The following is a 17902-nucleotide window of genomic DNA, read 5'->3' on the forward strand; positions in this document are numbered from 1 at the left end:
AGCTCCCGGGGACCGGTTTCTGGCATTACAGCCGTCTTCGGCCCGGTTTGCTTGAATCCTGATGGTGCAATGAGCAAGGGTCTCACATCTGAGAATACCCTTCCACGCTTAGGGTGGACAAAAATATTTACAACAAGGGGTGGTGAGGGACAGAGTCTCTGAATTAAGCAGAAAGCTCTCACCCAGTCAAGAGATCAGGGCTAGATCCAACACCGTTTTTTAGCTCACTGCACCATCCCAGTTTCAGAACCTGGCTGTATGCAAATTAGTCTGTTCCTGTCCCAGTGCATGATGGGAACAGGGCAAACCAAACTACAAAAGCCAATTCTTACACTGGGAAGGAAACAAGCTCCCGGGGACCGGTTTCTGGCATTACAGCCGTCTTCGGCCCGGTTTGCTTGAATCCTGATGGTGCAATGAGCAAGGGTCTCACATCTGAGAATACCCTTCCACGCTTAGGGTGGACAAAAATATTTACAACAAGGGGTGGTGAGGGACAGAGTCTCTGAATTAAGCAGAAAGCTCTCACCCAGTCAAGAGATCAGGGCTAGATCCAACACCGTTTTTTAGCTCACTGCACCATCCCAGTTTCAGAACCTGGCTGTATGCAAATTAGTCTGTTCCTGTCCCAGTGCATGATGGGAACAGGGCAAACCAAACTACAAAAGCCAATTCTTACACTGGGAAGGAAACAAGCTCCCGGGGACCGGTTTCTGGCATTACAGCCGTCTTCGGCCCGGTTTGCTTGAATCCTGATGGTGCAATGAGCAAGGGTCTCACATCTGAGAATACCCTTCCACGCTTAGGGTGGACAAAAATATTTACAACAAGGGGTGGTGAGGGACAGAGTCTCTGAATTAAGCAGAAAGCTCTCACCCAGTCAAGAGATCAGGGCTAGATCCAACACCGTTTTTTAGCTCACTGCACCACCCCAGTTTCAGAACCTGGCTGTATGCAAATTAGTCTGTTCCTGTCCCAGTGCATGATGGGAACAGGGCAAACCAAACTACAAAAGCCAATTCTTACACTGGGAAGGAAACAAGCTCCCGGGGACCGGTTTCTGGCATTACAGCCGTCTTCGGCCCGGTTTGCTTGAATCCTGATGGTGCAATGAGCAAGGGTCTCACATCTGGGAATACCCTTCCACGCTTAGGGTGGACAAAAATATTTACAACAAGGGGTGGTGAGGGACAGAGTCTCTGAATTAAGCAGAAAGCTCTCACCCAGTCAAGAGATCAGGGCTAGATCCAACACCGTTTTTTAGCTCACTGCACCATCCCAGTTTCAGAACCTGGCTGTATGCAAATTAGTCTGTTCCTGTCCCAGTGCATGATGGGAACAGGGCAAACCAAACTACAAAAGCCAATTCTTACACTGGGAAGGAAACAAGCTCCCGGGGACCGGTTTCTGGCATTACAGCCGTCTTCGGCCCGGTTTGCTTGAATCCTGATGGTGCAATGAGCAAGGGTCTCACATCTGAGAAAACCCTTCCACGCTTAGGGTGGACAAAAATATTTACAACAAGGGGTGGTGAGGGACAGAGTCTCTGAACTAAGCAGAAAGCTCTCACCCAGTCAAGAGATCAGGGCTAGATCCAACACCGTTTTTGAGCTCACTGCACCATCCCAGTTTCAGAACCTGACTGTATGCAAATTAGTCTGTTCCTGTCCCAGTGCATGATGGGAACAGGGCAAACCAAACTACAAAAGCCAATTCTTACACTGGGAAGGAAACAAGCTCCCGGGGACCGGTTTCTGGCATTACAGACGTCTTCGGCCCGGTTTGCTTGAATCCTGATGGTGCAATGAGCAAGGGTCTCACATCTGAGAATACCCTTCCACGCTTAGGGTGGTCAAAAATATTTACAACAAGGGGTGGTGAGGGACAGAGTCTCTGAATTAAGCAGAAAGCTCTCACCCAGTCAAGAGATCAGGGCTAGATCCAACACCGTTTTTTAGCTCACTGCACCATCCCAGTTTCAGAACCTGGCTGTATGCAAATTAGTCTGTTCCTGTCCCAGTGCATGATGGGAACAGGGCAAACCAAACTACAAAAGCCAATTCTTACACTGGGAAGGAAACAAGCTCCCGGGGACCGGTTTCTGGCATTACAGCCGTCTTCGGCCCGGTTTGCTTGAATCCTGATGGTGCAATGAGCAAGGGTCTCACATCTGAGAATACCCTTCCACGCTTAGGGTGGACAAAAATATTTACAACAAGGGGTGGTGAGGGACAGAGTCTCTGAATTAAGCAGAAAGCTCTCACCCAGTCAAGAGATCAGGGCTAGATCCAACACCGTTTTTTAGCTCACTGCACCATCCCAGTTTCAGAACCTGGCTGTATGCAAATTAGTCTGTTCCTGTCCCAGTGCATGATGGGAACAGGGCAAATCAAACTACAAAAGCCAATTCTTACACTGGGAAGGAAACAAGCTCCCGGGGACCGGTTTCTGGCATTACAGCCGTCTTCGGCCCGGTTTGCTTGAATCCTGATGGTGCAATGAGCAAGGGTCTCACATCTGAGAATACCCTTCCACGCTTAGGGTGGACAAAAATATTTACAACAAGGGGTGGTGAGGGACAGAGTCTCTGAATTAAGCAGAAAGCTCTCATCCAGTCAAGAGATCAGGGCTAGATCCAACACCGTTTTTTAGCTCACTGCACCATCCCAGTTTCAGAACCTGGCTGTATGCAAATTAGTCTGTTCCTGTCCCAGTGCATGATGGGAACAGGGCAAACCAAACTACAAAAGCCAATTCTTACACTGGGAAGGAAACAAGCTCCCGGGGACCGGTTTCTGGCATTACAGCCGTCTTCGGCCCGGTTTGCTTGAATCCTGATGGTGCAATGAGCAAGGGTCTCACATCTGAGAATACCCTTCCACGCTTAGGGTGGACAAAAATATTTACAACAAGGGGTGGTGAGGGACAGAGTCTCTGAATTAAGCAGAAAGCTCTCACCCAGTCAAGAGATCAGGGCTAGATCCAACACCGTTTTTTAGCTCACTGCACCATCCCAGTTTCAGAACCTGGCTGTATGCAAATTAGTCTGTTCCTGTCCCAGTGCATGATGGGAACAGGGCAAACCAAACTACAAAAGCCAATTCTTACACTGGGAAGGAAACAAGCTCCCGGGGACCGGTTTCTGGCATTACAGCCGTCTTCGGCCCGGTTTGCTTGAATCCTGATGGTGCAATGAGCAAGGGTCTCACATCTGAGAAATCGTTTTTGGCCACTATAGGTGTGGCAGGGTATACTCAGACATGAGTCCCTTTCTCACTGCTCCATCAGGATTCAAGCAAGCCGGGCCGAAGAAGGCTGAAATGCCAGAAACCGATCCCCGGTAGCTTGTCTCCTTTCTGGTGAAGAATTGGCTTGGTAGTTTAGTCTGCCCTGTTCCCATGATGTACTGGGCCAGGGACAGACTGATTTGCATATAGCCAGGTTCTGAGCTGAGATGGGGCAGTGAGATAAATAACGGTGATGGATCAAGCCCTGATCTTTGGACTGGGTAAGAGTGGTCTGTTTAACTCAGACACTCTGTTCATCACCACCCCCTTTTTGTAAATCGTTTTTGGCCACTATAGGTGTGGCAGGGTATACTCAGACATGAGTCCCTTTCTCACTGCTCCATCAGGATTCAAGCAAGCCGGGCCGAAGAAGGCTGAAATGCCAGAAACCGGTCCCCGGTAGCTTGTCTCCTTTCTGGTGAAGAATTGGCTTGGTAGTTTAGTCTGCCCTGTTCCCATGATGCACTGGGCCAGGGACAGACTGATTTGCATATAGCCAGGTTCTGAGCTGGGATGGGGCAGTGAGATAAATAACGGTGATGGATCAAGCCCTGATCTTTGGACTGGGTAAGAGTGGTCTGTTTAACTCAGACACTCCGTTCATCACCACCCCCTTTTTGTAAATCCCATCCGAGAAGAGACAGACAAGGATGGGGTGGGGGACCCACAAGAGAAGAGAAGAGAAGAGACAGGGACAGGCCCCCATCCAAGAAGAGACAGGGACAAGGATGGGGTGGGGGGCCCACCCCACAAGAGAAGAGAAGCAAGGGTGGGGGGCCCACCCCACAAGAGAAGAGAAGAGACAGGGACAAGGATGGGGTGGGGGCCTCAGAGAGCATGAGCAAGAGACAGCACAGAGCAGTGCTCGGGACCCTGACAAGGGTGGGAGTGGGGGCCCCCAGACAGAGTATTCTCCAGGGCAAAGCTCACATGAAAAGGGACGAGGCAGCAAAATGGTGCCCTCAGGTAAACACGCTTGTTAGAACACACCATGGGCGTCCGCAGGGAGAGGGAAAGGGGGGCCGAGAAGGGTGCAAGGCAGAGGGGGAGAAGGGTGCAAGGCAGAGGGGGAGAAGGGTGCAAGGCAGAGGGGGAGAAGGATGCATGGTAGAGAAGGGTGCAAGGCAGAGGGGAGAAGGGTGCAAGGCAGAGAGGAGAAGGGTGCAAGGCAGAGGGGAGAAGGGTGCAAGGCAGAGAGGAGAAGGGTGCAAGGCAGAGGGGAGAAGGGTGCAAGGCAGAGGGGAGAAGGGTGCAAGGCAGAGGGAAGAATGGTGCAAGGTAGAAAAGGGTGCAAGGCGGAGGTGGACTAGGGTACAAGGGGAAGGGGAGAAGGGTGCAAGAGGGAGGGCAAGAAGGGTGCAAGGCAGAGGGGAGAAGGGTGCAAGGGGGATGGTGATGAAGTTAAAAATGTGCCCCCCTGGAAACATTTCTGCGGACACCCATGGAACGCACACTACTTTGTGAGGGAGAGTGGGAGAGAGTGGAGAGAGAGAGAGTGGAGAGAAACAGTGGAGAGAAACAGTGGAGAGAAACAGTGGAGAGAGAGAGTGGCTAGAGAGAGAGAGCGAGAGTGGAGAGAGACAGTGGAGACAGAGTAGACAGTGGAGAGAGAGTGGAGATAGACAGTGGAGAGACTGAGAGTGGAGAGAGAGTGGAGAGAGCATGGAGAGACACTGGAGAGATGGAGAGACCGAGAGTGGAGAGAGAGAGAGTGGAGAGAGAGAGTAGAGAGAGAGAGAGTAGAGAGAGAGAGAGTGGAGAGAGAGTGGAGATAGACAGTGGAGAGACCGAGAGTGGAGAGAGAGTGGAGAGAGCATGGCGAGACAGTGGAGAGAGAGAGAGTGGAGAGAGAGAGAGAGTGGAGAGAGAGAGAGAGTGGAGAGAGAGTGGAGAGAGAGTGGAGAGAGAGAGAGTGGAGAGAGAGAGTGGAGAGAGAGAGTGGAGAGAGAGAGTGGAGAGAGAGTGGAGAGAGAGTGGAGAGAGAGTGGAGAGAGAGAGTGGAGAGAGAGAGAGAGTGGAGAGAGAGATAGAGTGGAGAGAGTAGAGAGAGCGAGTAGAGAGAGAGAGTGGAGAGAGAGAGTGGAGAGAGAGAGTGGAGAGAGAGAGTGGAGAGAGAGAGTGGAGTGAGAGAGTGAGTGGAGAGAGAGAGAGTGGAAAGAGAGAGAAAGAGTGGAGAGAGAGAGTGGAGAGAGAATGGAGAGTAGAGAGAGACAGTGGAGAGAGAGACAGTGGAGAGAGAGACAGTGGAGAGAGAGTGAGTGGAGAGAGAGTGAGTGGAGAGAGAGTGAGTGGAGAGAGAGAGTGGAGTGAGAGAGTGGAGAGAGAGAGTGGAGAGAGAGAGTGGGGAGAGAGAGTGGAGAGAGAGAGTGGAGAGAGTAGAGAGAGAGAGAAGGGAGAGAGGGTGGAGAGAGAGGGAGTGGAGGGAGACAGTGGAGGGAGACAGTGGAGAGAGAGTGAGTGGAGAGAGAGAGAGTGGAGCGAGAGAGTGGAGCGAGAGAGTGGAGCGAGAGAGTGGAGCGAGAGAGTGGAGAGAGAGAGTGGAGAGAGAGAGTGGAGAGAGAGAGTGGAGAGAGAGAGTGGGGAGAGAGAGTGGGGAGAGAAGGGAGAGAGGGTGGAGAGAGAGAGAGTGGAGGGAGACAGTGGAGAGAGAGACAGAGGAGAGACCGTGGAGAGAAAGACAGTAGAGATAGAGTGGACAGAGTTGAGAGAGCGAATGGAGAGAGTGGAGAGAGAGTAGAAACTGACTGACTGACTCAGAGACTGAATACTGACTGACCGAGAGACTGACTGACTGAGAAACTGACTGAGAGAGAGAGTGACTGACTGACAGAGAGAGAGAGACTGATTGAGAGTGAGACTGACTGACAGAGACTGGCTGAGGTAGAGAGAAACTGACTGAGAGAGACTGAGAGAGAGAGGCAGAGAGACTGACTGACAGAGAGATAGACTGATTGACTCTGAGAGAGCTGACTGACAGTGAGAGATTGCCTGAGAGAGACTGCCTGAGAGAGAGACTGCCTGAGAGAGAGACTGACTGAGAGAGAGACTGACTGAGAGAGAGACTGACTGGGTGAGAGACTGACTGGGTGAGAGACTGACTGAGTGAGAGACTGACTGAGTGAGAGACTGACTGAGAGACTGACAGAGAGAGAGACTGACTGAGTGAGAGAGTCTGACTGACAGACTGACTGACTGACAGGGAGAGAGAGACTGACTGACTGGGGTAGAGAGAGAATGACTGACTGAGAGAGACTGACTGACTGAGAGAGAGAGAGACTGACTGGGAGAGAGAGAGACTGACTGACTGACTGAGAGAGAGACTGACTGACTGACTGAGAGAGAGACTGACTGACTGACAGAGACTGACAGAGAGAGAAAGAGACTGCGAGACTGACAGAGAAAGATAGACTGACCAACAGAGAGAGACTGACTGACAGAGACTGACTGATAGAGAGACTCACAGAGAGACTGACTGACCGAGAGAGAGACTGAGACTCTGACAGAGAGAGAGACTGACTGACAGAGAGAGAGACTGACTAAGAGAGACTGACAGAGAGACTGACAGAGAGAGACTGACTGACAGAGAGAGAGAGACTGACTGACTGAGAGAGACTGACTGAGAGAGACTGAATGACAGCGAGTGATAGACTGACTGACAGAGAGAGAGACTGACTGACAGAGAGAGACTGACTGGCTGACAGACTGACAGAGAGAGAGAGAGAGAGAGAGAGAGAGAGAGAGAGACTGACTGACAGAGAGAGTGACTGACTAAGAGAGACTGAATGACAGAGAGAGATAGACTGACTGACTGAAAGAGAGATACTGACTGACAGAGAGAGAGAGAGAGACTCCACCATCCAGTGTTACTTATAACAGCTGTATTGGTGACAGTGGCGTAACAATAACCCCGCATGCCCTGCAGTACGGCGGGTCGCTGGCCTGAGAGCTCTAGACTGGCACGGAGGATGGGAGGGGGCCCCCTCCATGTAGTTTGCAGGGGGGCCCCCTCATGTTTCGTTACGCCACTGGATTGGCTACGGGAGTCTGGAATCCTGGGTGCTTCCTGTTTTTGGTTCCTGCCCCTGGAAGCGGGCAAAGAGGACCGAGAGGCGGCAGCCAGTCTGCGGGTACATTTTTTAAATGTATTTATTTATTTTTGTTTACCCCGACCCTCCACCCTCGTTAAGTTGTGGCCGCCATTGTCTAATGCAGTAAAACCACATTGTCTTAAAATTGTGGTAATCAACTTACCACATATTTAGCAATATTTTTCACATTGCTGAGGTACTAAATGAGGGGCAGGTCCTTTGTTGATCAATGACAGACTTTCTATAAAAGAAAGTAATTTTCGATTGATTTGTTATTTGCAAAAGAAGCGTTTGGCTGATATGGTCACTTCTCTGCTTTCTTCCAGAAAGAGATGCTATAGTGGAAATGGTATAGATGATTTGAGTACTGTGCACACTAATTCTATGTCAGGACTGGAGGCTTCGGATTATGCCATTCTTTCATCGCTTTATTCTCTACAGCAGCAAGAAAAAATAACACAAACTACTTTTTCCATGAACATTTGGGGAAAAAATAAAGTCAAACATGATTCCTATCACAGTGTCCATGCACCGGTGTCTCCCATCATGCTCCGCTGTACTTGTCTCCTCCTCTTTCTTCGCTGCTCGCAGCAAGTTAAGTTGGTTTTTTACTTCTCTCCTGGGTTTTGGGTTTCTGTGTGGTCCCTTTGGCCTTTGGGCCGGGTGTCGATTTTCTGTCCTTTTTCCACAGATTCCCTTGATTGGTCGCGGGACGCCTAGTGCGCTCCTTACGCGATTCTTGCCCAGTAGTGTGCGGTGTGGTGGCGCTACCACCAGGGGCCGGTGTCTCGTCTGCTGAAGGGCCGCTCCCAGGGGCTTCTAGAGTGTTCTGGCGCGCTCCTGTCACCAGCGGACCCATGCCTAGCCTCCCGGCTCTGACACCCTGCGGGGTCGCAATTAGGTTTCCCCTTTTCTATGGACGCCCTTTGGGTTGTATTGTTTGACGAACACCCTTCGGGGTCGCAATTGTGCCGTTTCGGCGTGGGAACGCTTTGCCGGGGGGCGCCCCGAGACTCTGAGGGCTGCAGCGTTTCCAGGGCCTTGCCCGTTAATTGTGTGCCTTGGGCCACCCATATCGCTGGGACCCCCCAGACAGTAGAGTGCCCTGTGGAGGGTCATTTGGTCTTGCCTTCCGTTCCCGCTGCTGGAGCCTAATTTACCTCACGATGCAAGGGGACGCGGATCAGTATCACGAGGAAGACCCTCTGAACTACGTCCCGTTGGACAATGATTTCTACCAGGCAGTCGACGAATCTATCTATCGCGCGGTGGACCAGGCAATGGTCCCCTTGGAGCAACGTCTTTCGGCGCGCCTGGACGAGGCCTATGCCAAGTTCGCCGCCTTGCTTCCGGCGCCGGCTCCGGCCTCCGGAGCGGATTCGTCCCCTCCCCCTCCTCCTCCCAAGAAGCCTTGCACTGGGGGAGTTGATTCGGCGGCTTTCGCTAGGGTGAAGAGCGCCTTCAAGGCCCTGGAGGACGCGCAACCTCCTGCACCTCTTCCTTCGGAGGTTCCTCCGCTTTCTCCACCTGCTATGTCTCCTGACCAGCAGCACGACGACGACTCTCCGGACTCCGAGGATGAGGCCTGTTCCTCCCAATCGTGGCTGCCTTCTCAGCCCTCATCCTCCGCGGGCCCGTCCGACATGCTGGACCCGGACGACATCGTCCACCCCAGGTCTTCTGAGTGGGTCCCGTGTGACAAGGTGGCCCAGTACGTCGCTAATAGGCTGAGGAAGCCGGTGGACAAGGACGCTAGGAGCTGCCTGCGTGCGGAGTGTCCCCGGCCCTCGTTGGAGGGCAAGGTAACCATGACCCCGGACATTGACCCGAAAATGGCGACCTTTCTCCATAAATTCGTCAAGGATCCTAGGAAGGGGATCGACAGGTCGTGGCGCACGTGTCAGGACAAGCTTCTGGATGCTGTTGGTCCCATGACCATGATTTTGGATATGGCGGAGGAGGCCAAGGTGTCGGGCGACGCGATCTCCCCGGAGGTTCTGTCCAACTGGGCCCAGAGGGCCATCATTTTCCTCGGCAACGCCAACTGCACCCTCTCTACGGAGCGGAGGCGTTCTCTGCTTATTAAGGTGGACCCCAAGCTGGGCGATCTCACCTCGTCGGAGGCAGGTGCAGTGGCCCAGGGGGGGTTGTTCGGGGACCCGTTCATCAAGGAACTGGGAAAGTTCGTGGCCACCTTTACGTCCTTGGATCGTGCCCAGTCGAATATTAAGAAGGTCTTTGCGCCTCGTGTTTTTGACAAGGCCGGACGAGGCAGGGGCCGCTCGTTCGGCCGGGGCACCAGCTCGGATAGAGGTCAAGGCTCCGGACGTGGCCAGTATCAGGACAAGGCCAGGTTCAACAATTTCTACCCCACAAGAGGGCAGAAGTTCGGAGGACGTGGAGGTAAGCGTGGCCAACAGCAAGGCGGTGGTCGAGTTGAGTGTGCTGCCTTCCGCGAGCCTGAGAGTGGGGGGGCGACTGGCGCAGTTCTTTCCTGCATGGGCCTCCCTTACCAGCGATGCTTGGGTGCTGCAGACGGTTCAGGGCTTCCAAATGGAGTTCCATGGCCGTCCTTGTCAGCTACAACGTCCTCGCCCCATTACCTTTTCCCAGCGCGATGCGGCTTTGGTGAGCGAAGAGGTCACGGCCCTCCTCCAAAAAGGGGCGGTTTGTTGCGCTTGCGAGCACCCCTCAGGTTTCATAAGCAAATTTTTCTTGGTAGACAAGGTCGATAGGGGCAGTCGCCCCGTGATAAATTTGAAAGAGTTCAACGAGTGGTTGGTGTATCGGCATTTCAAAATGGAGGGGATACATCTCTTGCGCAATGTCTTACGGCCGTCCGATTGGATGGTCAGGCTAGACTTGAAAGACGCCTACTTGACGGTTCCCATCTTTCCCCCTCACCGGCGTTTCCTCCAAATCAGGTGGGACGAGCAGGTTTACGAGTTCACCACTCTATCTTTCGGGCTCTCCTCGGCGCCAAGGTGCTTCACAAAGGTGTTGCGGCCGGTGGTGGAGGCCTTGCGAGCTCAGGGGGTCAGAATGATAGTGTACCTGGACGACATGCTGCTCATGGACCAGTGCCCCGAGAGGCTGCGGTCACAGTTGCAGTCTGCGGTCAACCTTTTACAAGGCCTAGGTTTCGTGATCAACGAGAAAAAGTCTCTTTTGGTTCCCGCGCAGTGCGCTACGTTTCTCGGCTTCACCATAGACTCGGTAGCATCCACTTTGAGTCTTCCGGCCAGGAAGATGGCAAGGATCAGGCACGAGTTGCGTCAAACTCTAGCGAAGCAGATGATTTCCTTGCGCCAACTGGCGAGGTTAGTGGGCCTGTTGTCGTCTTCGATTCAGGCTATCTTCCCGGGACCCCTTCATTATCGCGCCATGCAGCGCTTGAAGGCGTTCCACCTACGGAAGGGATTGACGTACTCTCAATTGATTCCCTTATCGGACGACGTGAGGGACGAAATGCAGTGGTGGCTCACGCACATGGAGGCCTGGAATGGCCGTGCGATTTTCGGTTCCGCCCCAGACATAGTGATAGAGTCGGACGCCAGCCGTTCCGGCTGGGGTGCCAGGTGCGGAGATTTCTCCACGGGCGGCGCCTGGTCTGCTCTCGAGCAGTCCTTGCATATCAACTGCTTGGAGTTGCTAGCAGGCTCCTTCGCAGTGCAATGTTGGACCAAGGACAGGGTACAATCTTGCGTCCTTCTCAGGATGGACAACGTATCGGCGGTCCGTTACATCAACCACCTGGGTGGTACCAGGCCCAAGATGTTGGCGGAACTAGCCAGGGACTTCTGGCACTTTTGTCTGGACCACCAGGTAAAGGTTACGGCGGAGTATTTGCCGGGTCGCCAAAACAAGGTGGCCGATTAGCACTCGAGGAATATCTTGGACGCCAGCGTTTGGAAGCTGGATCCTACCCTGTTTGCCAAGCTCACGGACCGTTGGGGTCCATTCTCGGTGGATCTCTTCGCGTCCCGCCTGGACCACCAGCTCCCGCGGTATTTCAGCTGGCGCCCGACCCTTTGGCGGAAGCGACAGATGCGTTCCTCCAGGACTGGTCGGGGGTACAGGGATATGCGTTCCCACCGTTCTCGATGATAACGCGCGTGTCAGCGTTGCTGCGCCGCCAGTCAGCGCAGGTAGTGATGATCACTCCGTGGTGGAGATCGCAAGTTTGGTTTCCGGTTCTACTGGAACTTTCCTGGGATTCTCCGATCCTACTCCCCCAGTCTCCCCACATTCTGCTGAATCCGGAGGGAGCGCCCCACAGATTGGTCCTGGAAGGCTCGTTGCGCCTGATGGCGTGGAGGCTCTCCGGCGACGCTGGACGCTGCCTGGCCTTTCGAGAACAGCAGAGGACTTGCTCTCCAAGGCTTGGGCTGACAGCACGACCAAACGCTACCGATCGGCTTGGCTCCGGTGGAGCCGTTGGTGTGTGCGACGGGGTTTGGATCCCGTGGGGGCACCTGTAGTGCGTGTCTTGAATTTCCTGGCGGAACTGTCTGATCAGGGCCTGGCTTATCGGTCGATCAACACTTTCCGGTCAGCGGTGTCAGCGGGGCACGACCTGGTTCAGGGATCCCCGGTCGGCGAACACCCTTTGGTCTGCAGGCTCTTGAGAGGTATACGGCTTTCCTTACCACCGGAACCTCGGTATTCCGCCCTGTGGGATGTGAACAGGGTGCTGAATTTGTTCCTTTCCTGGCAACCGAACAGGTTTTTATCTCGTAAGGAGTTGACAGCTAAGTTGGCCATGTTGTTGTGCCTGGTGTCCTGCAGGCGAGTCTCGGACGTGCGAGCGCTGGATATAACGGCCAGGGTTTTTTCTCCTGAGGGGGTTTCTTTTACCGTCAGCAGGCGAACCAAAACACATACTAGGGTCATTTCGTACCCGGCTTTTCAGGACTCCCCTAAGCTGTGCGTAGTACAGTGCCTCCGTGCTTATGAGGATATGACTGAGGATACTCGCCCTCCGGGTGAGCGGCAGCTGCTTATTGCCTTGCGTAAACCGTATAAAGCGGTTACTTCACCGACGATCGCCCGTTGGGTGCGTTGGATAATGCAGGAGGCGGGGATTGATACTAAGCAATTTGGGGCTCACTCTACGCGAGGAGCCATGGCATCTAAAGCTTTTGCCCTTGGGGCTCGATTGGAGGACCTGATGAGAGCGGCCGATTGGTCCTCGGACACCTCGTTCAAGAGGTTCTATTTCAAGCCAGTTATTGATGTGGCCAGATTGGTGGTCGATAAGCTTTGAACTGGCATAATCCGAAGCCTCCGGTCCTGACATAGAATGCGAATTTGCCTAGCCTTGGTGCTGGTAAGTTCCAATTCTATTAAGGACTCGGAGGCGAGGATTATCCCTCCCAGTGACTTCATGGAAGTGGACCCTCCCCGTATGCAATGTAAGTAAAGCGTTTATGTTCCTTTTTGTAGGATGTGCGCTTGTTGCTCTGCGGTGTACTGCTCTTCCTTTTTACTGCTGACGTTCTATTGGAACGGAATGGATCTGATAGTGTGTTCTTTTGCAGGAGCGGATAATTCAAAACAAGATGCGTGAGTGGACTGATGTTAAGGCTTCGCGCGAAGAAAGAGGAGGAGACAAGTACAGCGGAGCATGATGGGAGACACCGGTGCATGGACACTGTGATAGGACTCATGTTTGACTTTATTTTTTCCCCAAATGTTCATGGGAAAAGTAGTTTGTGTTATTTTTTCTTGCTGCTGTAGAGAATAAAGCGATGAAAGAATGGCATAATCCTCGCCTCCGAGTCCTTAATAGAATTGGAACTTACCAGCACCAAGGCTAGGCAAATTCGCATTCTTCAGACATATTTAAAACTAGGGATATTCACATTGACCAGTCAATTGAACCTTTTTTCCAAGCTCTGGTAAATGCTATGTGCACTTTAGTGACAGACAAGCTTGTAGAATACCAGAGATTCAAAGTTGATTCTTACTTAGTTGACTAAATATTCAATTCAATTAAATTCTAGAAGATTTATTAAGCGCATGGCTACAGTTAACCTACGGGCTTCCCAGCGCTGGGTAGGTTAGACTCAGATATGAAATCCTAATCAATTAAGTAGGTTTTCAGTTGATTTCTAAAGCTGAGATGGCTGTTATTTGAGCTGAGAGTGAGAGGCAAAGCGTTCCAGAGTTTGGGGGCAAAGAAGGCAAAGGAACACCCCCCTCCCACATCTACCTTCCTTCACCCTAGGGATGCAGAGCTGGTGCAGGGTGTTTGGCTGAGAAGGACTGATCAACGGATGGAGGATGTGAGGGCTTGTCTTGTGTTTTGAGTGCTGAGTCATGCATAACACTTTGAAATGAATCCTCTTGCTAATGGGTAGCCAGCGCAGCAGCGGCTCCTCCGCTATTGCAGAGAAGCGTTGCCCCCCCCAAAACGCCAGGAAAGTAAAAATAAAATGGCACTTATTTTATTTTTCCTTTTCTGCTGAGTCTTAGGGGTGGGTCCTAGTAGTGATAGACACTGAGGAAGGTGGCAATGCACTCCCATCACTGTGCATCATGGTTTGGCTGGCCGTCTGATGCCGGCCAAACCATTATGCGCATTAAAAGCTCTCTCCAACGCAGCAAAGCAGCTGGATTGGACAGAGCAGGCACAGACTCACAATCTGTCCTGGAGTACAAATTGAGGGCACTGAGGCCAATCCTGAATCTGCTCTCATGTGCAAGAGCAGCTCTAGGATTGGCCTCAGGGCATTCTTGGAGCCTGTGCCTTCCCGACGAGGTGAAGAGGAGCACAAGAGCGCAACTGGAATGGCTGCAGGGAAGCATATTTTTATTTGTAATTTATTTATCCCCCTACAACCTCCATTGCCCTTCCCCCCTCTTCCTCACACCCGCCCGCCCCAGTCCTCTAGCATAATGGCCGCTCCTGAGCCAGTGCAAAGGGTTGAGTGCCGAAGAGTCAGATTGAGATTTGGGGATGCCCAAGAGGATCAAGGCCGTCTTTTAATTACTGAGAGCGAACTCCCTAAATAAAGGGATACCGGAAGTCAAGGCAGGATAGAATCAGGCCTTGATTCACCACTCTCAGAATGGGAACAGGTAGCCATCTAAGTGTCTTCCTGAGAGCTCGCAGTAGGCCAAAACAGCTGGAGAATAACTTCCTGGAATGGGTACCCATAGTAAAACTACGGTCAAGTATGACAGGAGGCACTTTACTTCCACCTTGGGGGAAGAACAATTGCCCAAGGAGGAAGGCCTGCTAAGCTGGTCACAGCAATCCAGTCAGCAACTTGCTGTTGACATACATTAAGTTGCTATGAGACCATTGCTGTATTTGGAGTTAACGAAACAATAATCTGCATGTCGTCCACTTTAGACACCATAGTAAACCCTAAGGAGTTGATTATATTTGATAAAGGACAGACATACAGGTAAAACTGCGTTAGACTCAGGGAAGAGCTTTGTGGAACGCCATATTTCAAATAATACATGGCTGAGAAAAATTTAATTTGCTGACTAGAAAGCTGTGGTTGTCTAAAAAAGATATGTTTGTGAATACAGAAATAAAACAGTCTGGAAATGTTTTAATCAAGAAATTAACTGAAGGAACATTGACAACACATATGAGTTCAGTATTTACCTGGAGGTAAACATCACTTATGGTTGGCACCCAGGGATTTCATGTCTCCTAGGTCAGGGCTGGAACTTCACCGGCCCTGGACAATCTGCCTTATAGCTGGAACAGGTGCCAATATGCACCTTCACCAGCCATTATAAAGATTTGCATCTGAGGTTTCGGCTCAACCCTTGATGGCAGGGAGTGTGGGCATTTTTTCACTATTCCAACAAAGAATAATAGAAATTATCCAAAATAGCGGGCGGTCAGATTTCTCATTGCGAGTGATCGCCTATGCTCACAATTGCTCTCGTTGAGAAATCTCGCCGGGAGGTTGATTTTCCACTCTTGCATTAAAAATCTATCCGAGTGGCAGAAAGGAAGCAGCGTCCACTTGTGCTGTGCATGGTGACATTCACGATGATTCCACAGTGCGGACAAGCCCCTGTCACCGAAAATCACAGCTAACGGAATTTATTTAACGCACTCCGCTGCTTGCCGAGCTCCGCGGAGCCCGGCAGAGATTTTTTGCACTTCGCGGAGTTCCGCATAGCAGAACTCCGCAAACTCCACCCAGGCTTAATCATAAGGTCGACCACCACTACTTGGTGTAAGTCGGACACCTCACATTGCCATTCACAAGTTTCACAAGGGAATCACCTAGAAATTGATGGTGGCAGAGAATAACAAAACTAGCTCTATGAGCTACTCTTAATTGTTAAAATAAATTAAAGGCAAATCTTGCAGAAACATATGCAAATCACATTGCAAAACTATTAAAAAATAAAAGAACAATAATAGATTTAAAAAAATGTCCAGAACAGTTTAGCCATTTTAGCCATTGTAGCTACCCATGCAAATGACAATGTAATGTAAACAAAAAAAAATCAAACACATAGAAATCTACAAATATATAAGTTGGTAATAAATCGCAAAAATCCCACATAACTCATTTCACATCCAACACATTACTTTACATGCACTCAAAGACATATCATAGCATATTGCATGTACCACCCCCCCACGATACATACACATATGCAGCTGATGTCTGGATCAGACATCAGGGTGTGTGGGCTTTTTGTATGAGCTTCCACTTGTGCTGTTTCTCAGGAGTGTATTATTTTCCTCGGTGATGCTAAGTTCCCTATTCTTTTGAAATTTTAATTTGCAGTGCCACATATCATGGGGTAGACCTCCACCTAGGCTACTTTGAACTACATTTGTCCAAAGCATGCATAGATTCTGCCTGTAAAATCACTATTAGTAACTTTATGATTATATTTTGAGTTGGACTGGTACTGATACCTACATGAACGCCATACGGCTACTTTTAGGTGTAAATCTAATCCTGGAGTTACTAAATACCTTGGTGTGGATTTACGGTTAGGCACAGACATAAATCTACATACACGGGGATCTACGCACATACATTTATGTTTCTGAATTACTCCTATGAAGTAGAATATGCAGCTTTAATTTCCTCAACCATACTACCACAATGGCGAGGGAAATTCAGCAGGTAGACTCACTCCATTTTCAAATTACCTATAAAAGCTGGAAGATTTTCCCTAACTACTGATCTCTAAATAAGGCCAGCTGAGTATAGGAATTCATTCAACGTGCATAACAGAGAAACTGACATTTGATGCTTGCAACAAATTCTAATGTAATATTGCTGTCAACAAGCATCATATCTGTTCTATGATACATTGCTTGAGACAACAGCAAACGCTCACCGCTGTGATTGTCTTGTAAATTATTTTAAAAAGGATAAATAAATTACCAGATCTAGAAAGGACATTGTATTGTACTTCTGACATGCCTAATGTAGAGTGTTTCATCACCAATAGAACATAATCAGATCACAAATGAAAACCAGAAGCATCAAAAAAGATTTAAAATCGAAAATCCCCAGAATGAACCAAAGCATATGTCTTCTGGATATCATATTTTCAATTGCAGATGTAATTTTTTGAAAATCAGCTGTTTTCTACTTTGTGTTAAGTTAAAAAAAAAATTAAATGCCATAACTCATGCTTACGATGTTGATAACAGCTCCCAGGAAATTGATCACAATAGAGGCAAAAATGATGACATTCCTGGCCAGGTAAGTCTCGTTAATCCAGCAGCAGGTTTTCCGTAGCACTAAGGGTAAGCACTTGTAATCCTCGGCAGTGGTGATCAGCACGAGAGCGGAGTGCAGCATAATGAGGATGGAGAATTGAATGATCATTGGCATCATCCTGCAGGAAGGAAAGGGAAGTTCAATGCAAGGACAACAGCAACAAAATCTGATTGCTTTTATACCAACTCCCACAAGTGTTGTCGAAAAGAAAGAAACACCCACATATGAGCAAGAGTAGGCAGTCCAACAGTCAACAGTACTGCATGTAAGCAACAGATGCTTCAAAGTAGGGATCTTGGCTTTGTTTGCCATTTTAGATTATCTCGGCAAGAGGTATTAGGACATTTCCCCAGCCAAGTGATGCCATTGCTTTTATCAGGTTCACTTGCATGAATACTTCAAGCACTAACAGAACTCAGAGGGCTGGGCAATGTACAGCAAAGAGGGTAAAATCCATGTCAGACTTTCAGTTATAAATACTAGCTATGTAGATAAGTTCAGATGAGATGCATTGAATGTAAATTTATCCTATATGGATAGACTGGAAATCTGAAATGGACCTGCCCCCATGGCATTGCATTTGAAAGACACAATTTAATATTTTTCGGAACCTATTTGATCTTCTCGGTTCTGACTTGCACCGTGTGTGCAGTATATCATGTCAATACATTTTCAAGTTGGAAGAACCCATATTAATGAATCTCCAACTAGATGACATCCCAACTTCTAATTCTCATTCTGTAGAAAGAAAATGATGACAACTGAGGAAAAGACTAATTGACCCACCACTGAATCCCAT

At 50.1% G+C, this 17902-nt stretch overlaps 1 protein-coding gene across 1 annotated transcript in view; it reads right to left on the reverse strand.

Annotated features, from left to right (window-relative positions):
• ADCY8 (adenylate cyclase 8) overlaps positions 1-17902 on the reverse strand; it is a 1172958-nt gene that overhangs the window by 224883 nt on the left and 930173 nt on the right. Inside the window, exon 10 of the mRNA XM_086966223.1 lies at positions 17020-17221. Within this exon, the coding sequence (XP_086822349.1) occupies positions 17020-17221 (202 nt within the window). The remainder of the gene's footprint in view (positions 1-17019; positions 17222-17902) is intronic.

Source organism: Lissotriton vulgaris, chromosome 4_1 (assembly GCF_964263255.1).
Source record: "Lissotriton vulgaris chromosome 4_1, aLisVul1.2, whole genome shotgun sequence".
Classification (NCBI taxonomy): Eukaryota; Metazoa; Chordata; class Amphibia; order Caudata; family Salamandridae; genus Lissotriton; species Lissotriton vulgaris.